At 41.8% G+C, this 25,139-nt stretch overlaps 1 protein-coding gene across 2 annotated transcripts in view; it reads left to right on the top strand.

The window, feature by feature from the left end:
• Positions 1 to 25,139, top strand: part of hdac3 (histone deacetylase 3) — a 75,052-nt gene that overhangs the window by 18,313 nt on the left and 31,600 nt on the right. For both annotated transcript variants that reach the window (XM_039774226.1, XM_039774225.1), the window contains exons 4-6: positions 5,913 to 5,994; positions 8,293 to 8,349; positions 14,697 to 14,752. In XM_039774226.1, the coding sequence (XP_039630160.1) occupies positions 5,913 to 5,994; positions 8,293 to 8,349; positions 14,697 to 14,752 (195 nt within the window). The remainder of the gene's footprint in view (positions 1 to 5,912; positions 5,995 to 8,292; positions 8,350 to 14,696; positions 14,753 to 25,139) is intronic.

The raw sequence follows: 25,139 nt of genomic DNA, 5'->3' as shown, positions 1-25,139 counted from the left end.
GAAATTCCAGAGAAAATGGCCTCCCTGTTTATTTTTCATTCTGACACGTCAACAGTCATCCGCAGTGGTTGAAAAATGCTGGGGCCCTTAGATTTCCAAAAAGCACTGCGAGGTAAGATTGAAAGTCGTGTGGTCCTTGTAGTGAGTAGCCATTGGACTGGCGATGGTTTGATTGAAATGGTGTCGTATTAAATGTACTGTAATGCAGATGATATGGTGCTGAACATATCAGACCCACAGCTTCATATTCATATATGCCTGCAGTCCTAACAGCACTGACAGAATATCAAAAGATTTCTGGTCTCAGAATTAATTTGAATAAAAGTGTGCTCTTCCCAGTGAACTCTCAAGCACACAATACAGGCAGTCCATGGGTTACGTACGAGATAGGGACTGTAGGTTTGTCCTTAAATTGAGTTTGTATGTAAGTCGAAACAGGTACATAAATTTAATAAATGCTACTGTTGACTGACTGTAACTAAGTGCTCTGCCAATGAATGATGAAGTTTTACTTCTCTCTGACCTTTTTATTATTTCTACTTTATTTTCAATGGTGATAGTTTTTCTCTTCTTTCCTGTATCACCAGCACTCGCATCAGATTTGTGTTTCAGAGACATTCTTGAAGGGTGAAGACAAAAGGTTAAGATGGGATCTTCTGCACAGCACTGCACATACGATCACAGCAGGAAGGCACCCGTCGTCAACACGTCTGATGTACTGACAAGAGACAACTTCCTGCTATGTGCGTAACAGTACAAGCAGGCTTGCTGTTGAGAATGAATGGGGGTGGCGAGGGGCGATTCACCATTCGCCCACCACTTAGTCACCTCCACTACAGTATGCTGCCTGCAGCGTCCGCCCACCACCACCCCATTCAACAGGCAGCCAACCGAGGCACACTATAATGCTACCCCCCGCCGCCCCGCTCAGCCACAACCGGGTCACTGCTTGCAGCATTACCAGCCAACCACCGAGGACAAACGGGGCAGCCATGTGTGGTGGGCGGGCAATGAAACGCCCCCCTCCGCACCATCCAGCCTGCATCCAGTCAGGAGCAGTTGCTGTGGCGGCATAGTGGGCAGGCAGCAAATCGCCCTGTCAAGCCTCCATCCTGAACACGAGCGATAGCTGTGGCCCCAGTGACTATGGACCACGGATCACCGCTTGACGTCGGGTGCCGCCCGAGGGACGCTACACTGCGCCAGCAGCGAAATCGCCCCCTGCCTGCCTCCGTCCAGCCACCACTTGCAGTGTCCCCAGGCCGAAGATGGCGGAGCGGCAGTTACTGAGGCACATGCGTCGCAACTGCGGCCCCGTTCGTAAATCGTAGGTCGGATGTCCGTAACCTGGGGACTAGCTGTATTAAATTGAACTCCTTCCCTTTTATTATCGCGGATCAGTTTAAATACTGAGGGGTCAACATCACAAGTAAACATAAAGCTCTTTATCAACACAATTTGGCTGTCTGCATGGAAAAAATTAACCAAGACTTGCACAGATGGTCCACCCTTAAGGTGAAGATGTTAAGATGAATATCCTTCCTAAGCTTCTTTTTCTATTTCAGAACATTCCAATATACATCAACAGATCATATTTTAAGAAATTGGTTTGAACCATAACCTCATTTATTTGGATTTCAAAACACCCACACATCCAAAGGGCGACCCTACAAAGACCTCAATCAAACTTTGGCATGGAACTCCCTACTGTATCTATTCACGGATAAGTCGTGGCTTGATTTTCCCGTATAACTGCCAGTATTTTATAATGTTGGTCGTATAAGTTGAATGCGGAAAACTCATGCTACTGGTCCAAGAGATTACGTTATACTCACGCCCACCTGAAAGAGGAACCACGTAGCATACGGCCTTTTTTGTCTGCGTGGGTGTGGCAATGCGCTGTATCAGCGTATGCTCCTCACTCCTCTCTCTCTCTCTATTGTGCCTACTTGACCACACGGTGATACCCGAACTACTCTGAAGCGACCTTTGCACTGTTTTGTGTTTTTTGTATCTCACACCTACATATACACCTTTATCATAAGAGCATCCCTTATCTATGATGGAGCGTTCAATCAGAAGAAATATGAAGCTGATTTGAAATGAAGTCATTGAAGTAGAGAAAGAAGTCGGTACCTGCGCTGCTGCAGCAAAATTCAGTGCATCTGAGAAACTGATGAGAGATTAGAGGAGGCAAGAAGATGTAAAAAGAAATAAATAAATGTTGTATTTTTGAACGGACGTATAAGTCGGGCTCTGATTTTATGATCGATTTTTCGGGTTTCAAGATCCGACTTATACGTGAGTACAGTATATACGGTGTGGAAAGCATACCCCCAGACACAGACAGACCGACCCCAGAATGTCCAAAACACTTCTTTATTAATCCTTTCAGCACCACAATGCCTTCTTTCACCAACTCTCTTCCTTTGTCTTTTCTTGTTCTCTTCTTCTTTCTCTGACCTCCTCTCTCCTCCTCACAAGCTTCGTCTTCTTCCTCCCAACTTTGGCTCGTCTACTGGAGGGAGGCGGCCCCTTTTATCATGACGCGAATGAGCCCCAAGTGCTCCCCTTGACGTCACTTCCCGATGTGGCGGAAGTGTCAGGAAAGCACCTGGAAGCACTTCGGGTGTCCTTGGAATTGCATCTGGGCAGCACTTCCTGGTGTGCTGCCATCCAGGATTCCCTAATTGTCCGGGCGCCCCCTGGCGGTGGCCACGTTCTCTCATAATGAGCGTCCCAGCTCCGTCCCTGTGGCCCCCAAATAGACCCGGGCAGCTGCCCTCTCGTGGCCGAGGAGAAGTATCGTCCAACTCGGGGACTATCCAAGCATCCTGGCCGGGCAGTGTCCCCGCTCATCTGTGACAACAGTAACTTTCAATTTCATTACTAGGCAGCAAACATACAAGCTATAAAAACCTGGACATGGACACAAATAGATGAACACACACAGGCTTGGTCTGCAATAGAAATAAAATCCTGCAGCACTTCTTTATATTCCTTGCTTTGCAAACCAATAAGTACAAGTCATCGGCAATACACTAACAACTCAATTGTGCGTCACTCACTCAGAATGTGGAACCAATGCAGGAAGTATTTTAAGATGAAGAAGCTTTTATCTGTGGCACCTTCTGAAACATTCGCTGCTTTAAATATCTGGAAAACATTTGGGATTAAATCACTTCGAGATCTGTACGTCGACAATGTCTTCACATCCTATGAACAATTACACTCCAAATTGAACTTGCCAGCAACACATTTCTTTCAGTACCTTCAAATCCGAAACTTTGCTAAACAGAAATGTATTGTAATGACACCCTCGCTGATGTCCTTAAACGGGCAAGTCACACTGCAGCAGTAGTCAAGAACTGCAGGACTGCAGAGCTCTGCAGCGAGTGGTGAATACGGCACAGAAGATCACGGGCACACAGCTCCCTGCAATCCATGTCATCCACACTACATGCTGTGTATCAGGTGGGACCCCAGCCACCCTGCACTGTCACTTTTCACCCTCCTCCCATCTGGGAAGCGACTAAAGTCCATTCAGACGGGCACCGCCAGGTTCAGGAACAGCTTCTACCCAACTGCAATCAGACTCCTGAACAATCAGTGACCTCGTGTCACCTCCACTGCCACCTGCCCATACACTTCTGCCACTGTCTCTGTTTATTCCTAGGATTCTGGTTTTATTTACTTACTTACTAGAGGGCTCTGCCCCCTGCTCACTTCACTCGCCAACCCCTATGTTTGTTTAATCAGATTTTAAAAGCTTTTTTTTTTTTCTTTTTCTCTCTTTGGAATTGTTTCAATTTCATTATTTACACTTTTACTGTAAAGCTTCGTTAAAAACAATATTTGGAATTGCCTTTTCTTCAAGATCGCATTGAATTTTGATTCCGTTTTTGGAGACACATTGTGACAACGCAGCGTATAACCGCCCGTGAGTGAATATCCGTTGCTGTTTCTCTAATAAATAATCTGACTTTTTCTAATGGTTGTCCCTGTGATTTGTTTATTGTCATTGTAAAAGCTCTTCTCACAGGAAACTGTGAATATTTTAATATGAATTGCATATCAAGATCTCCTTTGGTGTCTAATGTTATTTGCAGAATATATACCTTACGTTTCTTGTCACAAATTAAAATTTGCATCGCTTCTCCGTTATCATAAATATACACCTGACCGAACTGTGTTTTCTTTGAAATTCAACTTGTCGTTGCTTTAACTGTTGCGGGACCACAGATTCTCATAGCGTATGGTCCATTATTGTGTAAATCTGCGTTTTGTGAAGTGAATGATGTGAAGGTGAAAAGATGTTGTTTTCCACTCTTTGCCTTTTATTTCTGACCTCGCTTTGTCCTGCTATATTTTCCATCACACCTGGTCTTGATGATTAATTTCCTTTTGTTTGCGCTAATGCGATCTTTACTATCTTTTCTTTGATACTCTAGCGACTGATGTAACAAAGTGTCAGAAAAGTTTTACTTGAACAGTCGCTGACTTGGTAACCCCAAACACAACTTTGTAGCACCCTCTCCAATCCCTCGCCCCCCGAATACCCCACTGCTATCAGTCTTTAGTGCTGCACTCCGCACCTCCCTCAATCGGACCTAACAGTCGCTTAAAACAAAAAAGGCTTCAACGTGGCCGGGGCGCTACAATACTTTCGAATTTGACTGCTTTCATATTCTTTACCTTTCTCTGCATGTTTATCGCGCCATCGTTTGTTTGAGTCTTTCGAATTCCACTGCTTTCATAATCTCTTCTCTGCCTTTTTCTCTCTCCATTGTTTTTGGGTCTTTTTTCTCCGCGCTGCTCTTTCTCCTTTGTTTAGTCGTTGACGCTTCATCGAGAACGTATTGTCCTTATACGCTTTATATGAGCTGAGAGCACAGGATCTGTGCGTGCTACGTGCCATCACACGACTGAGCGTTTTTCTGGCCGTGCTCTTATTTGATGTTGTTTGCGTCTCGCAGGTCTTTTAAGTGTCTTCCGAGAAGATCACGTCTCGTCGCCCTGCTTTTTCCTTTCCAGGATTTTCTTTATAATAGAGAGATTTACAGTACAGGCCAAAAGTTTGGACACACCTCCTCATTCAAGGTGTTTCATGACCATTTCCAGCACTCCATCACTCTCCTTCTTGGTCAAATAGCCCTTACACAGCCTGGGGGTGTGTTTGGGGTCATTGTCCTGTTGAAAAATAAATGACCGTCCAAGTAACCTGACTTCTGCACAACACAACTGCTGGTCCCAACCCCATTGATAAAGCAAGAAATTCCACTAAATAACCCTGATAAGGCACACCTGTGAAGTGAAAACCATTTCAGGTGACTACCTGTTGAAGCTCATCGAGAGAATGCCAAGAGTGTGCAAAGCAGTAATCAGAGCAAAGGGTGGCCATTTTGAAGAAACTAGAAGATAAAACATGTTTTCAGTTATTTCACCTTTTTTTGTTAAGTACAGAACTCCACATGTGTTCATTCAGAGTTTTGATGCCTTCAGTGAGAATCTACCAATGTAAATGGCCATGAAAATAAATAAAGAAACACATTGAATGAGGAGGACGTGTGTCCAAACTTTTGGCCTGTACTGTATATTCATTTATTTATTGAGTGTTTTTTTTTGTCAATGTTCACTGTCTGCGGGGGCACACACAAGCAAGCATTTCATTGTACATGGTGTTTGTGCACGTGACAATAAAGAATGGAATATGTCTTCAAGTAATATGCCTGATGTTTGCAGTGAGAGAGTAAACGGAGGTAAAATGAGCCGAGTGTAAACCTTTACAACTGGTTATTAGGTGATCAAGTGAATGTGATGGGCTGTATTGTGTCGTCTCATGTGTCAAACGTCTGCGTGTTCAGGAAAAACTGAACTGATTGCTAATTTGCTGTCATTTTTATCTTCCTCAGTCCCGTATTTCCAGGGCTTTTTGAATTCTGTTCAAGATACACTGGAGCCTCATTGCAAGGAGCAACACAGTTAAATCATAAGGTGTGCAATTTTCTCACTACTTGGGAGTGTTTACTGTAATTTTAAGAAATTAATTTGGTTGTTTGTAAAAATATATTAACAGTAATTAAGTACAGTGGGTTACAAACAAGTTCCATTTCTACCAGTGCTTGTTACAGCCATATGAAAAAGTTTGGGACCCCCTCTCAGCCTGCGTAATAATTGACTCTCCTTTCAACACAAAAGATAACAGTGGCATGTCTTTCATTCCCTAGAAACATCTGAGTACTGCGGTGTTTACCAAACAAAGATTTTTAGTGACGCAGTATTTAGTTGTATGAAATTAAATCAAATGTGAAAAACTGGCTGTGCAAAAATGTAGGTCCCCTTGTCATTTTGCTGATTTGAATGCCTGTCACTGCTCAATGCTGATCACTTGGTTGGATGAGCTTGTTAAGCCTTGAACTTCATAGACAGGAGTGTCCAATCATGAGTTGTAAAAGGTATTTAAGGTGGTCAATTACAAGTTGTGCTTCCTTCCCTTTGTCTCAACTCTGAAGAGTGACAGACAGCATGGGATCCTCAAAGCAACTCTCCAAAGATCTGAAAACAAAGATTGTTGGGTCTCCTGGTTTAGGGGAAGGCTACAAAAAGCCATCTCAGAGGTTTAAACTGTCAGTGTCAACTGTAAGGAATGGAATCAGGAAATGGAAGGCCACAGGCACAGTTGCTGTTAAACCAACTCAGCAGGTCTGGCAGGCCAAGAAAAATACAGGAGCGGCATATGCAGAGGCAGGATTGTGAGAATGGTGACAGACAACCACAGATCACCTCCAAAGACCTGCAAGAACATCTCGCTGCAGATGGTGTATCTGTACATCGCTCTACAATTCAGCGGAATTTGCACAAAGAACATCTGTATGGCAGGGCAATGAGAAAGAAGCCCTTTCTGCACTCACACCACAAACAGAGCCGCTTGTTGTATGCCAATGCTCATTTAGACAAGCCAGATTCATTTGGGAACAAAGTGCTTTGGACTGATGAGACACAAATTGAGTTATTTGGTCAGAACAAAAAGCACTTTGCATGGCGGAAGAAGAACACTGCATTCCAAGAAAAACACCTGCTACCTACTGTCAGATTTCATGGAGGTCCCATCATGCTGTGGGGCTGTGTGGCCAGTTCAGGTACTGGAGCCTTGTTCAAGTCGAGGGTCGGAGGAATTCAACCCAATATCAAGAAATCCTTCAGGATAATGTTCAAGCATCAGTCACAAAGTTGAAGTTACTTGAGCAGTGGTTGGATATTTCAACAAGACAATGACCCAAAGCACAGCTGGAAATCTACAAAGGCATTCATGCAGAGGGAGAAGTGCAATGTTCTGGAATGGCCACCACAGTCCCCTGACTTGAATGTCATCGAAAATCTATGGGATGATTTGAAGCAGGCTGTCCATCAGATTGAACTGAACTGGAGAGATTTTGTATGAAGACTGGTCAGAAATACCTCCATCCAGAATCCAGACACTCATCAAAGGCTATAGGAGGACAGCGTCTAGAGGCCAAAAGGAGGCTCAGCTAAGTATTGATGTCATATCTCTGTTGAGGTGCCCACATTTATGTACCTGTCTAATTTTTTCTGTTAACCCAATAAACTTCATGTCACTGCTGAAATCCTGCTGTCTCCATAAGGCATGTCGTATATTAAAAGGAAGTTTCTACTTTGAAAGCTCAGCCAATGATAAAGATAAATCCAAAGAATTAAGAGGGGTTCCCAAACTTTTTCATATGACTGTAAGTCGAGACTTGCCCTGAAAATGTCAGTTACGCAAAAAATTCCAAAAATGCGTATTGCTTTATTTACTTACTAGACACACTTCATGTTGAAGACAATTAATAGAATAATTTACCATATATACTCGTTCTCCTGCGGATAAGTCAGGACTTATATTACCGTGTAATTCCATTTCTATTAATTTATCTATTCACTTATCTTTACTAGCTTTAAGTTTTACACTGCTGGCCTGGCTCTCTTTCTCAGGAATGGGGGTTGATTTGTTTATAATTTTTTATTTTTTTTTGTAAAACTTGAGTTGTGTATGGAAGGTTATTTGATTTTAATAAAATCAATAAAATATAAAAAAAAGAAAAATATGGGGTGTGTTTACGTACTTTAGTTTGTATCGGTGGAATTGCCATTAGTTGAGACTCTGTAACCCGAGACCCGCTTGCTTCTCTATGAGCGATTCTGTCTCCATCTTTTAAATTTCTTATGTTTTACGTTCACATATCCTTCAAGCAAGAAATATAACTGTATCCTTTTTTTTTTATCTTTTAACAGATCTGTGATATTGCTATTAACTGGGCTGGAGGTCTACACCATGCAAAGAAATTTGAGGTAAATCGAGTATCATTAAACATAAAGTTATATTTTACGAGTTCAGCGTTGGCCTCCTGCATGTGGCAGAACCAAGCGAGAGGTCAGGATTCCTACTCCTGTGCTCGTGTTTACTGTCCGCAGAATCCCCAAAGCTGATTTTTTTCCGTCTAGACTAGGAGCGTTCCAGCGTGACTGATGCCTGGCTGTGTTATGAAGTATTTGGGTTTGTTTCCTACATTTTCAAAAATTGGAGTTTGAGAGCGGAGCTTACATTGTTCTACATGATGTCTACAGGTGCATCTCAATAAATTAGAATATCATCGAAAGGTTAATTTTTTTATTAATTCAAAAAGTGAAACTCTTATATTATATAGATTCATTACACACACAGTGATACATTTCAAGCGTTTATTTCTTTTCATTTTACTGATTATGGCTTATAGCGAATGAAAACCCAAAATTCAGTATCTCAGTAAAGTTCAATATTGTAGACTCCTGGCATCCCACTCCACTCCGCTAATTAACCCAAAACGCCTGAGCATTGAAATGGTCTCTCAGTCTGGTTCAGTAGGCCACACAATCATTGACAGTTGTCCAGAAGACCGTCATTGAGACCCTCACTCCACAAGGAGGCAAAGCCACAAAAGGTCACTGCTAAAGAAGCTGGCTGTCCACAGAGTGCTGTATCCAAGCAGATGAACGGTGAGTTGAGTGGAAGGAAAAAATGTGACGCAGAAAAAGGGATAAGCGTAGTCTTGAGAGGCTTGTGAAGAATTTGGAGGAGATTCCCAAAGAGTGGACTGCGGCTGGAGTCAGCACTTCAAGAGCCACCAGACACAGACGTGTGTATCGGGGACGTGGGCTACAACTGTCACAGCATCCCTTCTGTCAAGCCACTCCTGAACCTGAGACCATGTCAGAAGCATCTCACTTGGGCTAAGGAGAAAATGGACCGGACTGTTAACAGCTTGGTGGTCCAAAGTCCTCTTTTCAGATGAAAGTCAATTTTGCATTTCAGTTGGTATTCAAGGTCCCAGAGTCTGGAGGAAGAGTGGAGAGGCACAGAATCCAAGTTGCTTGAGGTCCAGTGTGAAGTTTCCACAGTCAGTGATGATTTGGGGAGCCGTGTCATCTGCTGGTGTTGGTTCATTGTGTTTTATCAAGTCCAAAGTCAGCACAGTCTACCAGGAAATGTTAGAGCACTTCATGCTTCCCTCTGCTTTATGGAGATGCCGATGTCATTTTCCAGCAGGACTTGGCATCTGCTCACACTACCAAAAGCACCAGTACCCGGTTTAATGACTGTGGTGTCGCTGTGCTTAATTGGCCAGCAAACTCACCTGTCCTATACCCCATAGAGAATCTATCAAGTGGAAGATGAGAAACTGCAACAGACCCAACAATGCGGACGCGCTGAAGACAGCGATCAAAGCATCCTGGGCTCATCTCCTCCATGCCACACCACATTGATGCAGTCATTCATGGAAAAGGAGCCCCGACCAAGTATTGAGTTGCCTACATGGACATACTTTTCATCAGGCCCACATTTCTGTATTGAAAATCATTATTTTTATTGCTCTTATGTAATATTCTAATTTTCTGAGATACTGCATTTTGAGTTTTCATTACCTGTAAGCCATAATCAGCAAAATGAAAGGAAATAAACGCTTGAAATGTATCACTGTGTGTGTAATGAATCTATATAATATATGAGTTTCACTTTTTGAATTGAATTACTGAAATGAATTAACTATTTGATGATATTCTAATTTATTGAGATGCACCTGTATAAGTACAAGTCTGTTTGTCTTTGCCCTTCTTAGCCCTTACAACATATTCAGGTCACATTTTACCTGGTTTTGTGTTTTTATTCAATGTATCGTGTCGGTTCAAGATGAAACTCTGTGGTGTTTTCTACATTTTCCCCAAATCAACAAACTGTAATAAATTAAAAAAAAAATCCCATAATTTGTATACCTTGTAAAAATGTTAATCTTGCCATGTCTTTCGGGTCTGCTTTGACCCACCATTGGCTTAAATAGATTTCCCACTGCATTTGGGGCAGTTTGTTTGCTCACATCCCATAAAACCTTCCTCAGTGTCATCTTTTCAAATCAGAAATGCGAAGGCTTTTTAACCCTTAAACTACCACATACTTGAGGGTTAATGCATCCCTGGAGGCTTTTTGCTGCACTTTTTAAGTAGACGTCACAATTCACAAAGAAAATGTGAAATTTTAATGGAACACATGTTCTTTTCATGCAAAGAGCATCACAATTACTGCAACACGGATCATTTTACACCCTGCCATTGAACTGTAAAAACTATTTACAAAAAAAAAAACTACTGCAAGTCTATTATGATAGGTAGAAGGTGCAATTGACGGCATTGATGAAATTCAGTAAATCACCGAGCCAACTGCGCTTGAACTGGCTGCACACAGAGGTAAGCGCTGATGCCTGCAGGCTAGTCAAGTGCAACGGCTGAATCCCTGGGACAGCGATGCTGCAGTGCTGTAGGGGACGCCAGTGCTCATGAGCTGGCTCCTCAACGAATATACGGCACTGCTCGATCAGCTCCGGCATGCTGGCAAATTGCTCTGGGAATCGACTATAGCCAGTTGCAGAATTCAATGATGGTACGTCGCTGAATGTATGTCCCCAAAGGAGACCGGAAATAACCGCACATGGGAAAAACCGCACGTGGATAAATGCGCATATGGAAAAATGCGCGATCAGCAAAGGCATAATTTTATATTATACATCGCAATAAGCATAATTGTATAATTGTTCACTAAACGTATTTATAAGCGTGTATGTTTTAATTTGTTAGAGTTTTCTTTAATCTTTCCTAACTTCCCTAGCGCTTTATATAACTGTGCGTTTTTTTCTGTGCACATCCTTCCGAGATTCGTCACCGAATATACTCGGCTCCAGCATACTTCCAAATTGCACTGGAAACCAACTTTTAGCCGGTTGCAGCTTTCCACGAATGTACTTTGCCGAAATATACTCGGCTCCAGCGTGCTGGCAAATTGAATTGGGAACCGACTATAGCCGGTTCCCGGCGGTTTAAGGGTTAATAAAGTGCCCTACTTTAAAAAATAAAAATTTTACACATTTTGAACACTGTCATGTCACAGGGTCAATTTTGACCCTCTCTATACTTTAGTGAATTTTACTGTTCATTTAGGGTAGTTTGTTTGCAACCCATAAAAATCAAAATGTCACCAAATCATATCATAGCATATTTGATACCATCTATCAAACTTTACAGTACTACAGGTTATGATGGCCAGTCAGTATAAATAGGTGTGGGGTGAAGAACTGGATATCCAGGGCACCTTAAAAGTTGGGGCTGGATTCAGATCTGTAAAGACCCTGAAGCTGCATGTGAAGATATTACGAGGATTATCTTAACTTTGCATCCCAGTAACGATCATTGATACACATCAGAAATGGCTTGCTGTAAAAGCAGAAGAATATTAAGCTTGCACCCAAAATCAAACTAAGTATTGTTACAATTACTAGTCGGTGAACAGTCACTTACCAGTGTGATTAAAAATAAATGAGCCATGCACTTCAGAACAGGGGATCTACCTTAAGCTGTGCATGTTTGAGCCCGGCCAGTACTTGGATAGGAGACCAACCCAGAATAGCTTGAGTTGCTGCTAGAAGAGGTGTTGGCGAGACCAGCAGGGGGAGGGCTTAATCTGTGGCCCGTGTGTGGATCCAATGGCATCACACTCCTGAAAAAAATGGTGCCATCCTTCAGATGAGAAAACTGAGGCCCGGTGGTAATAAAATGGCCCAGAGCATCTGTCGTAAAGAGCAGGCAGTTTGCCCATCACAGTCTAGTGCAATCTAATACTGCAATCATCATCCCCTGTCTCCAGTTGGCTAACTGTCTCTCTCACCCTTTCACCACCTAATGGCTAAAATGCCCGCTGTCGCATCATCCGGGTGGATGGCTGCACATTGATGGTAATTGAACGGGGTTTTGTAGGGAGTTCAATCTGCAAAAAACACAATGAACAGAGGAGAACAGAAATGTGTAGATATTAAATAAAGAGGATGAAGAATGGAAAGCCGTTGGTCCAGATGACATACCTGTGGAAGCATGGAGGTGTTTAGGAGAGATGGCAGTGGAGATTTTAGCCAGATTGTTTAATGGAATCTTGGAAAGTGAGAGGATGGCTGATGAGTGGCAAAGAAGTGGACTGGTGCTGATATTTAAGAATAGATCGATACTTTATTAATAAGGGAGATGTGCAGGACTGTAGTAACTACTGGGAGATAAAACTGATGAGCCACAGCATGAAGTTATGGGAATGAGTAGTGGAAGCTAGGTTAAGAAGTGAGGTGATGATCAGTGAGCAGCAGTGTGGTTTCTTGCCAGGAAAGAGCACCACAGATGAGATGTTTGCTCTGAGGGTGTTGATGGAGAAGTAGAGAGAAGGATAGAAAGAGTTGCATTGCGTCTTTGTGGACCTGGAAAAAGCAAATGACAGAGTGACTGAGAGGAGCTGTGGTATTGTATGGGGAAGTTGGGAGTGGCAGAGAAGTACGTAAGAGTGGTACAGGATATGAAGTGTGACCGTGGTGAGATCTGCGGTAGGAGTGACGGAGGTAGGATTACATCAGGGATCGGCTCTGAGCCCTTTCTTATTTGTCATGGTGATGGACAGGCTGACAGACAAGATTAGACAGGAGTCTCCATGGACTGTGATGTTTGCTGATGACTTTGTGATCTGTAGCAATAGTAGAGAGCAGGTTGAGGAGATTCTGGAGAGGTGGAGATATGAGAGGAGAGGAATGAAGGTCAGTAGGACCACCAAGACAGAATACTTGTATGTGAATGAGAGGGAGTTCAGTGGAATGGTGAGGATGAGGGGAGTGGAGGTGATGAAGGTGGAGGAGTTTAAATGCTTGGGATCAACAGTACACAGTAATGGGAAGTTTGGAAGAGAAGTGAAGAAGAGAGTGCAGGCAGGGTGGAATGGGTGGAGAAGAGTGTCAGGAGTGATTTGTGACAGACGGGTATCGGCAAGAGTGACAGGGAAGGTCTACAGGACGGTAGTGAGACCAGCTATGTTATATGGGCTGGAGACGGTGGCACAGGAGACAGAGCTGGAGGTGGCAGAGTTAAAGATGTCAAGATTTGCATTGGGTGTGACGTGGATGGACAGGACTAGAAATGAGGACATTAGAGGGTCCACTCAGGTTGGACGGTTGGGAGACAAAGTCAGAGAGGCGAGATTGTGTTGGTTTGGACATGTACAGAGGAGAGATGAGGGGTATATTGGGAGAAGGATGCTAAACACAGAGCTGTCAGGGAAGAGGAAAAGAGGAAGGCCTAAGAGAAGGTTGTGGATGTGGTGAGAGAGGACTTGCAGGTGATTGGTGTGACAGAGCAGGATGACGAGGACAGGAAGAGATGGAAGAAGATGATCCGTTATGGCAACCCCTAATGGGAGCAGCCGAAGAAGAAATAAATAAGTGTACAGAATAATAGAAATGAAATATACAAATTCTGTAAACACCAGAAAAATATGTTACAGTAAACAAAGAAGACACAGAAAATGAAATAAACAGAACACATCCTTGCTGAAATGTCACATGAATACAATGGTGTTTAGGTGCAAAGCTTTCACCTACCAGTTCCTGCTGCATCAGAAAAATAAAACTTTGAGGAGCTCTGCTGGATCTCCTGTGTGGTACAGAAGTGAGGTTATGTTCGCCCGCTGAAGCCGATTGCTGTCTTTTACCTCCCCGGATGGTCGTTTAGTCGTTCCAGTTACAGTCTCTGGTCTGTCGGTGGTATTCCTCTTAGCATTTTGAAAACACAAAGTTCTGTCAGTCCCAGGAAACAAGATGTAATAAACCAGAAGTCCCATCTTCAGGGGCACTGTTGTCATTTCAAAGGAGTAACGACGTGTACAGCTTTGGTTCCCCCTCCTTCACCCACACAAGCTCGCCAGAAAGACAAACGGCAAAACATACACAGTTAAACATTTTTATGTTTCAGCGTTCCAGTGTAGCAGTGAAACAACTTTATAGTAGAAGTCAATGATTTATTGTTAAGATGAAGCCCTAGTGGGATGTAAGGACTACATGATGCAGCGTTTACTTTTTGGTTTTCCACATCTAGAAATCTGTAATTCTGGGGAATGTTTGATGTGTAGTAAAATATGAAATGAAATTGTTCACATATTGTTTTAATTATATTTTTTATGTTTCCTGTCTCTTGCTGTTGTAAACAGTATTCTGCTGTATATCACATTGAAGTCCATATCTTGTTGTACCTTGCATTTGTTGCACTGGGGCCTGCACTGCTTCATAAACCTTTTTTTCCATTTTATTTAGGCTTCTGGATTTTGCTACGTCAATGATATTGTCATCAGTATACTTGAACTTCTAAAGTAAGAATATGTTTGTTTGCTCTTTAGTCATGTGTGCTTATTAGTAGTTTGAGGTTCATTGTAATGTCTGCTCGTCTGTCAATGCATTGTTTGTTAGGTCTCCCCTACTATAGAAGCATCACTTGGTATCTTTTGATTTTTATTTCTTTTGACATTAAAGGAATGCTCCACTGAATCTCTATCTATCTATCTATCTATCTATCTATCTATCTATCTATCTATCTATCTATCTATCTATCTATCTATCTATCTATCTATCTATCTATCTATCTATCTATCTATCTATCTATCTATCTATCTATCTATCTATCTATCTATCTATCTATCTATCTATCTATCTATCTATCTATCTATACAGGTATATACACACACACACACACACACACAAACACATACAGTGGGTATGGAGAAAAATCCCTCCTTTGAAATATTCTCATTTTTTTTGCTTTACACCCTTAAATGTAAACACACAAACTAATATTTTTTTCCAGCTTTACTTACTCAGTGCCACCTCTAACATCCAAGTGAAAGATACCACAGCTACAGTTCAGAAGAATTAAAAAAAAAAAATAAATAAAAAACAAGAAACACTGAGGTTAGATAGATAGATACTTTTTTAATCCCAAGGGGAAATTCACATAATCCAGCAGCAGTATACTGATACAAAAAACAATATTAAATTAAAAGAGTAACAAAAATGCATGTAAAAACAGACAATAACTTTGAGTATTGTTAGCATTTACTCTGCCGAGTGGAACTGAAGAGTCGCATAGTCTGGGGTCTCCTCAGTCTGTCAATGGAGCAGGACGGTGACAAAAGTCTGTCACTGAAGCTGCTCCTCTGCCTGGAGATGACACTGTTCAGTGGATGCAGTGGATTCTCCATGATTTACAGGAGTTTGCTTAGTGCCCGTCGCTCTGCCACAGATGTTAAACTGTCCAACTTTATTCCTACAATAGAGCCTGCCTTCTTAACAAGTGTGTCCCTCTTCTTTATGCTGCCTCCCCAGCACACCACCGTGTAGAAGAGGGCGCTCGCCACAACCGTCTGATAGAACATCTGCAGCATCTTATTACAGATATTGAAGGACGCCAGTCTTCTAATGAAGTATAGTCGGCTCTGTCCTCTCTTACACAGAGCATCAGTATTGGCAGTCCAGTCCAGTTTATCATCCAGCTGCACTCCCAGGTATTTCTAGGTCTGCACCCTCTGCACAGTCACCTCTGATGATCACAGGGTCCATGAGGGGTCTGGGCCTCCTAAAATCCACCATCAGTTCCTTGGTTTTGCTGGTGTTCAGGTGTAAGTGGTTTGAGTCGCACCATTTAACAAAGTCTTTGATTAGGTTCCTATACTCCTCCTGCCCACTCCTGATGCAGCCCACCATAGCAGTGTCGTCAGTGAACTTTTGCACGTGGCAGGACTCCGAGTTGTATTAGAAGTCCGATGTATGTTGGCTGAACAGGACCAGAGAAAGTCCAGTCTGCTGCGGCGCTCCTGTGCTGCTGACCACAATGTCAGAGAGGCGCACATACTGAGGTCTGTCTGTAAGATAGGGTTTGGGTTAATAAAGGATCCCCCCAGTAAACTCAATCAGGTTTCAGTGCCCCCCATTTCCATTGCGGTTACTGGCTTCCTTCCACCTGTGATCAGTTGTAATGAGTGTGATTAGTGAAGCTGTTCCTGGTCCATTCATTCCCTTGCTTGGTAGTATAACTGACAGCAAACAACTATGGGTGACAAGCCACTTTCAAAAGATCTCGGGGATAGAGTTGTGGATGGACATAAGGCAGGAGATGGATACATAAAAATCTCCGAAGCTTTATCAATCCTAAGGAGCTCAGTAAAGTCCATCATAAAGAAGTGTTTGGTATTACTAGGACCCTCCCTGGATCCTCCAAACTGGATGGAAGAGCAAGGAGGAAACTGGTAAGAGAGGCTACCGAGAGGCCAATGGCCACTTTGAAGGAGTTACAGGATTTTATGGCAAAGAGTGGTCATTAATGGTGTGCAGGTGACAACAATTTCACAAGCGCTTCACAATCGTGGCTTGTTTGAGAGGGTCGCAAGGAAAAAGCCACTTCTCAAGAAAGGCCACATTAAGGCTCGTTTTGAGCTTTGCTAGAATGTACCTTGAAGATTCTGACGCCAAGTGGAAAAACATCTTATGGTCAGATGAGACCAAAATCAAACTATTTGGCCTCAATACTAAACTTTACACCAATGCAGCTCTACATCCATCCACAACACAACATACCAACAGTAAAGCATGGAGGGGGCACCATCCTGTTGTGGGGGGGCCTTGTTAGGGTAGAAGGAAAAATGGATGGGGCAAAATATACCTGCTACCCTCTGCCAGAAAGCTGAAGATGGGCAGAATGTTCACCTTTCAACACAACAAATGACCTGAAGCACACAGCAAAATGGACGACCAAGTGGCTGAAAGAGAAAAAAGTGAATGTCCTGGTGTGGCCAGTCAGAGCCCAGACCTAAATCTGTGGAAAGATCTGAAGATAGCAGACCACCAACACTCGCCATCCAATGTGACCGAACTTGGAACAGTTAAACTGTAAAGAAGAGTGGGGGGCAAATATTGAGTGGATGTGCAAAGATGGTAGAGAAGAATCAACAGACTGTCAAGGCTGTCATTAAAGCAAAAGTGGGGGTCAACAAAATGACATTAACATGGGGGGTCTTTTATTCATCTCAGTAGGTCTTTTTTTTTTTGATTTTCTTATCATTTTTCTGAACTGTAGCTGTGATGTCTTTCACTTGAATGTTATAGGGTGGCATTGAGTAAGTAAGGCTGGGAAGAAATATTAGTTTGTGTGTTTTCATTTAAGGCTGTAAAGCAAAAAAAAGGGGAATATTTCAAAGGGGGGATTCTTTTCTATACCCACTGTATGTATATGTGTGTGTGTGTGTGTGTGTGTGTATACAATCAATGGTGTGAATGTTTTTTATTTTTAGTAGCTAATTTTCCTCAGAGACATAACATAATTCATTCATACACAAAAGTAGCTCAACTGCTTGAAATAATAATTTATACATTAGACCGGGTTATTAAAAAGTACAGAGTCAATATTTATAAGAGGTTAATTAAAAGTGACTGTGAGGTTGAGACTTTGAGCATCCAGTTGTAAAAAATTCTTGGCTGTGGTCAGGAGGCCACGGCGGAGAGGAGTTCAAAAACTGCAGCAGTAAAGGACGCTGGAGAAGATACACCTGTAGGGGGTTTTAAGGTCAAAAGACCACCATAGTCCCCACTGAACATTCTAACGGCCATAAATGGTCAATGATTATTGGTTACAGGAATATGAGGGTATAGCCGTAGATTTTAGATGTTCCCCTCCTGTCCTTCTGTTAACAAAACTACAAGGCCAGACTGTTGAATTGGTGAAGCAGCAAAAATACTTAGGGACGTCTGAAGAAGAAATTGATCAGATGACGCTGAATGTAGCTAATGTGCATCGCCGGCTCACCTGTTTCCTTATCAAGGTGGGCTGCATTTTTCTCTCATGCAGCGGCAGACTTTCTAAAATAAACAGGGTGCGCATTTCAGATTTCATTTGCTCTGACAAACTGCCTTGTATTAAATGTCAGCACTTCCAGCTCCTTTTCTGTTTACACTAGACCTTTGGATATTAAGCTGAGTATAATAAATCTCTTATGGTAATGCAAAAGTTTTAAACCAGGCACCAAGGAAATATAAAATTTATAGCAGATGCAGAAATGAGTTCTTTTCTTTTATAGGCTATATTGGCACGCCATAAATATTGCCATTGTTATCTTGAGATTCAGTAGGAAAGTAAAACACTTCAATATAAATTATAGATAACAAGATTTCTTGTTAAGAACACTATTTTCATATGTCTGCATTTCAGAATTAAAGGTTGACGTTTCGCCTTTTTGATTTTTTATCTTCTGTAAATACCTTATTATATACAGCTAGCACAGGGCGCAAGGTAGGAACGAACCCCGGAGAGGACGCCAGTCCATCTCGGGACAAACACACATGCACACACACTCAACACACACTTGGGCCAGTTTAGTGTCACCAACTCACCAAACCTGCGTGTCTTTAAATATGCTGCTCAGAAAATGAATGGATGGATGGTTTGACAGATGACTATGATTGGTGGATGAATGCTGTATTGAAAAATTGATCAATCTCACCAGCATTTCTGACATCTTTATTGAAACGTATAGCAAGACAAGTTAGCACAATTTCACCAGAAAGTCACATCGTCGTGTTGTCAATGCATGTAAGAAGGGAGCATTTTTGATTTTTGAACTAATACGTAATGCAATCAAAAAAGTGTAATAATGAAAGTCTTTTTCGCTTAGAATGCACAGCAACAATCTCCAGTGTAACAAATTAATTACCGTATATACTCACGTACAAGTCAGGTCTTGAAACCTGAAAAATCGATCATAAAATCAGACCGTGACTTATACGCCCGTTCAAAAATACAACACTTAATTTTTTTTTTTTTTTAACATCGTCTTGCCTTCTCCAATCTCACATCAGTTTCTCAGACGCATCGAATTTTGCTGCAGTGGCGCAGTTACCAATTTCTTTCACCACTTCAACGACTTTTCATTTAAAACCATCTACATATTTTCTTCTGATCGAATGCTCCATAGTAGATAAGGGATGCTCTTACGATAAAGATGTATGAGGCAGTGACATACACAAAACTGTGCAAGCGTCGCTTCAGGATAGTTTGGGTATTACCATGTGGTCACATGGGCACAATAGATAGAGAGAGAGAAAGGTTAGGAGATACAGCGCATTGCCGCACCCAAATAGGAAAAAAAAGGCTGTGTGCTCCGTGTTTACTGTCTCAAGTGGGCGTTAGCATATCATAATCCCTTGGACCAATAGCGTGGGTTTTCCATATTCAACTTATACGAGCAATTTCAAGTCAAGTTGGAGAGCATGCACTAGTACAGTGCGCTGCCGCACCCACCACACAATGAAACAACTCGGGATCCTGGTTAGCAACCCCCCAGGCAGACACACGGTCCAGTCCCACCCTCCGGAAATGACCCTCTATCTGCCGCAGCCAGGTGTTACGTGAGTGACCCCTTGGCCTGGTCCAGCCACTCGTGTCCCCAACAATGAGGATCTTACGAGCTGGATCACCCTCGGAGGAATTGCACCACATGGCCGTAGTGCTGTAACTGACACTCCCTCCCAATGCAGTTTAATGTGCCTCATTCAGGACTCCATGAGCAACCACTCATTCTACACAAAGTCAAACCAGCGGTACCCAAGAATTCTCCGAAGACACACAGAGTCCAGTCTTCGTTTCCGGTCACTGGATAGCGTCCATGTCTTGCAACCATATAGCAAGACAGGAAGCAGCAGGACTCTAAAGACTTGGACCCTCGTCCTTTTGCTGATATCGGGGGCACCACACACCCCTTTCCAGCGACCTCATGACCCCCGATGCTCTCCCAATCCGTCTACTGACTTCATAGAAAGAGTCACCAGTGACATGAATGTCACTGCCAAGGTAAGTATATCTCTCGACAAAGTCGACACTCTCTCCACAGACAGACACACTGTTGATGGCCGTGGCCAAGAGGTTATTATAGAAGCGATATTATAAAATACCAGAAATTATACTGTAAAAAGCAAGCCCTGACTTGTCCACGAGAGAACTTATCCGTGAATATATACGGTAACCCTTTCGGCCCTGGATTTTCTGTTTTTATGAGAGAATTATTTTGTGAGATATTCTACCTTTGGGGTGTCTAGGAAGCTCAAAAAAATGGTCACTATTATTATACGATATCTGCCAAATGCTTCAATCTTCTTGAGGAAATAAAATTGAAAGTTGTGCGCACAGTCCGGAAGTGTCTATTTTCATTTCTGTTTTTTTGCGGACTGTATGCCAGTCTCTCCAGCCTGTGCCAATAGTAACACGCCCACTTCCAGCGACTGCAAACGTACCTGTGCTTTACAAAAATGGCTTCATATTTATGTACTAGTAGTAGGATGTCGGGGCCGAAAGGGTTAAATCACTATTGTCACGTGTACAAGCCCAGTGTGGTATATAATAGCTATTATAATTAAAGGTACTGTATATTATATAGAAATTTATGTAATAATATAGAAAAAAACAAGTGTGATGTAAGTACAAACCACATAATTCAAAAAGAAATTAAGAAATACCATGCCGCCTATGCAAACATATACATGGAGATAACAAGAAATTTGAGAAAAAAGAGGAGACCATCCAGTCTGTCGAGCCTGTTTGTTTAACACTAGAATTACCAGAGACTACGAAAAAACTCGTAAATCCAACCCACCTTAAATCTGTTCGCACCTCTCCGCCAGTGTCTTTTGTCCTGTAAATGTGCTGATAAAGACAAGCAGCAAGCAGCCTGCTATTCTATCCCCCAAATGGCTTAGAACGTGCACAAACTTCTCCCAGCTCATGCCTTGATTGATTATCTGGGAGTGGAGTGCTGGAGTTTTAGAGTGGAAATAATAGATCGTTATTTGGAACACATGCATTTCATGTGTGTTCCGTTTCTACAATAATCTGTGTAAACACATTTTTAAAACAGAAACGTTTTTCATATTTTAGTAGTAAATGACAAAATGTTGGCATAAACTATATAATGTATGAAGCCTGAAGTCCAAAGATCAAAGAAACTTTCACAAAAGGTTCAAGGAAATGACAACAGCTTCCGTGGCGTAGCGATAAGATTTGCTGACTTGTAATCAAGAGTCGCAGGTTCGATCCTGACTGCCTCCTATATTTGCCATTTTAAGTAGTGAGCTGCTCTTATTGTTAACTAGCAAAATACCCGCGCTTCGCAGCGGAGAAGTAGTGTGTTAAAGAAGCAATGAAAAAGAAAAGGAAACATTTTGAAAATAACGCAACATGATTGTCAATGTAATTGTTTTGTCACTGTTGTGAGTGATGAGTGTTGTTGTCATATATATATATATATATATATATATATATATATATATTTACACACACACACATAAATATATATATATATACATATCTATACATATACACATATATACATACATATATATCTACATATATACACATACATATATATATATACATACATACACACACACATATATAAACATATATATACATATACATACATATCTATATATATACACACACAGCTATTTCATATCAGTGCAATACGCTGCTTGTTAAAACGGATGACTCCGCTCTTACGCAAGTCTGCGTGGATATTATGAACTATCGATTTGTTCAAGTTCTATTTAAATTTTAAATAGAAGGAATTTTTATTTAGTCGACAGAAATATCTTTGGTAGGAATGGTAAAACAGACAGGAATATTATTCCTGAATAAATCAACTCAAACCTTAAACAACTTATAATATTTTGCTCTCCATAAAAATATATCCTGTCTAAATTATACAAGTTAGAAATAAAGTAAACGTTAAAAGAACAAACATTCAAATTTCTTTACTCTTATGTAATTTTATATAAAAAATAAACTTAGATTTTAAATATCCCAAAAGATTTTGCTCTCCATAAAAATATATCCTGTCAAAATTATACAAATTCAAATATGAACATGCTGCATAACAAAACCTGGAAATATAAATAAAATGTGTTCCTTTCAGCAATAACAAATCAAATCATTCAGTTGTCTTTGCTCATATGTCATTTTAGAGCTGGACGCCTGGCATCTTTTTGGCCACAAGTTCGTTTCTGTTTGTGTGAGGTTCTGTGTTGTGGAGATTCTCAGGATGGATTGCAGGTGCTCATCAGTGAGGCGACTCCTGTGTGCTGTTTTGTTAGTCTTTATCACTGAGAAGAGCTTCTCACACAGATATGTGCTACCAAACATGCACAAGGTTCGAGCCGCATGTAGACGGACTTTTTGTTCTTCAAAGTCACCAAAGCGCCGTGCAAACTCAGTGCGCTCAGTTTATCAGCAAAGTGCGATTTGGGAACACCGTAGTGACGACTTGGTTTAACATTACTTGGCAACAGGGAAAGTGGGGCAAGGTGCACTGGTGCATTTGTGTCTCCCATAAAAGCAGCTTCACTTGAAATCACTTTGTGATTGTGCACGGGTTAAAACGTCCGCTGAAGTGTCAGATTCTTATTTAATTATGCTGCTTTCTGTATCTTCTGCATTGCATTCAGGTTACCCTGATGTTTTATCTCATAGTGCCGTCTTAGATTAAATTCTGTAATTACAGCCACATTAGCTCCACAAATGAGACACACGGGTTCAGTAAACATATACTCAGCCTCCCATCGGTTTTTAAAGGCTCTATTTTCAGAATCAACTTTTCTCTTCAGCATCGTGTGAGCTAGCTTCGCAATAACTTGTTCGGCAAGGCGGCTGAAGCGCTGCATTATGGGATCTGTAGTTTATTGTGTTACCAGCGCTTCATATACCCGGCTTTAATAACAATAATACAGTATATAAAATGATCTCGGGCGGATATAATTACACGCCGGGCGGATGTGGCCCGCGCCCTTGAGTTTGACACATATGGACTAAATAGAACTTGAAAAGATATATTTTTTCAAATGTGATCGCGCAATTCAGATAGAGTTGACGCCAAGACTACAGCCTGCATCCTCCCTCGCTTTACTTTTTACCGCTCATCTAATGAATACACTGAGTATGGCTTTACCAAAACAATCATTGATGGTAATAAAGTATCCATTATTCGAGTATGTAGATCGGGTATATATATACATATATATATACCCGCGTATCGCAGCGAGAAGTAGTGTGTTAAAAAGCTAGAAAAGAAAAGGGAACATTTTAAAATAACGTAACATGACTGTCAATATACAGTATTTGTTTTGTGAGTGTTACTGAGTGTTGCTGTCATCAAGGATTTGATTATCATTATTTCTTTCAATCAGGTTCGTATTTGTAGGATGTGTTGTGTTCAAGTTACATTCCGTGTTTGTCAATCGTTGTAAAGATGACAGGTTTCATTCATCGATTCGTTTCTTACTGCATCAATAAACAGCTCGTCTTCTTCTTTATCTGAGACCTGACACACTGCATGCACGGGTTTTTTACACTGTCTTCCTTTAGCGGGACATTGACTTTTTCCACGTGTGCTTTGTTTCCGCAGTAGCTGGATTTATGAATATGCTTATCAGACGCTTCATATTTTTGCTGCCTTTTCAATTGTGTAATTCGGTTTTGTTCAGCGCTTTTGGAACTGTTGCTTTTATCTGTGCACTGCGTCAGTTCACGTGAGCCACTCGGTGTACTTGCATCGAAGGTTCCCAGCTGTGCTGGTGCCATCTCGTGCTATGTCCATGGCTGTATTTAATGTTACCTTAGTCCTGGCACTTAAAACTTTCTCTCGCAGTTTCGCTGAGTTTGTGTCAAACACCACCCTGACCATCTCATCTTCCTCTCCATAAGCACAGTCCTTCACCCGTGAATATTTAGTGGAGTTTGCTATTGGATTGCCGCTGACGGACGGCCTTATATGGGCAGGCACTAAATTACAAACGCCAGCGCAGCCTGTCTATGAACTTAATTTAAAGTGTAGGTTTACATCGTGCTTTGTTTCAAGTAGCAGAACTCATGAATATGGTAGTATATGCCACTCGCTCGCTTCTTATTGTTTCGCTGCCTTCTCAATTATATAATGCATGTTTTCTTCAGCGCTTTTTCGAGGTCTTCCTGGTTTTCTATGTACTGCGTGATTACGTGGGAGGCGTGATGATGTCACACGAAACTCCGCCCCACGGCGTTGAAGCTCATCTCCATTACAGTAAATGGAGAAAACAGCTTCCAGTTATGACCATTACGTGTAGAATTTTGATATAAAACCTGCCCAACTTTTGTAAGGAAGCTGTAAGGAATGAACCTGCCAAATTTCAGCCTTCCACCCACACGGGAAGTTGGAGAATTAGTGATGAGTCAGTGAGTGAGTGAGTGAGGGCTTTGCCTTTTATTAGTATAGATATTATACAGTACACACATACATTTGGTTTGCGTCTGTAACAGACCGTGTACATTTATAGGACTTGTAAAAGTTAGTTTTATTTTCACTTTTATTCTCTCAGTCATGATCACAATACATACTACCGCCGTTTTTGCATAACATCTTGTGGTTGTAATCCGTGAGCGCGTGTAGCCCCCAACCCCAACCCACCAACCCCCCCGATCTTGCCAGTCCCCCACATGTATGCTGTTTCTTTTGTACTCCAGGACATGCAGAGGAAAGATTAGTACAGACCGGTCATTTCACCGCTATATGCAATCATCAAATTCAAATGCTCACAGTTCACACACACGCAAGGATCATCCTTTCTACGTTTATGACGTGTATACCTGTTGCAGTGCGCGCACTTCTCTCTATGCTGTGGTTTCTATTACAC

The sequence above is a fragment of the Polypterus senegalus genome, chromosome 13 (genome assembly GCF_016835505.1).
Source record: "Polypterus senegalus isolate Bchr_013 chromosome 13, ASM1683550v1, whole genome shotgun sequence".
In the NCBI taxonomy this organism is placed as follows: Eukaryota; Metazoa; Chordata; class Cladistia; order Polypteriformes; family Polypteridae; genus Polypterus; species Polypterus senegalus.
Note: the sequence above shows the minus strand (reverse complement) of the source record. Positions and strands in the feature narration are given on the sequence as shown.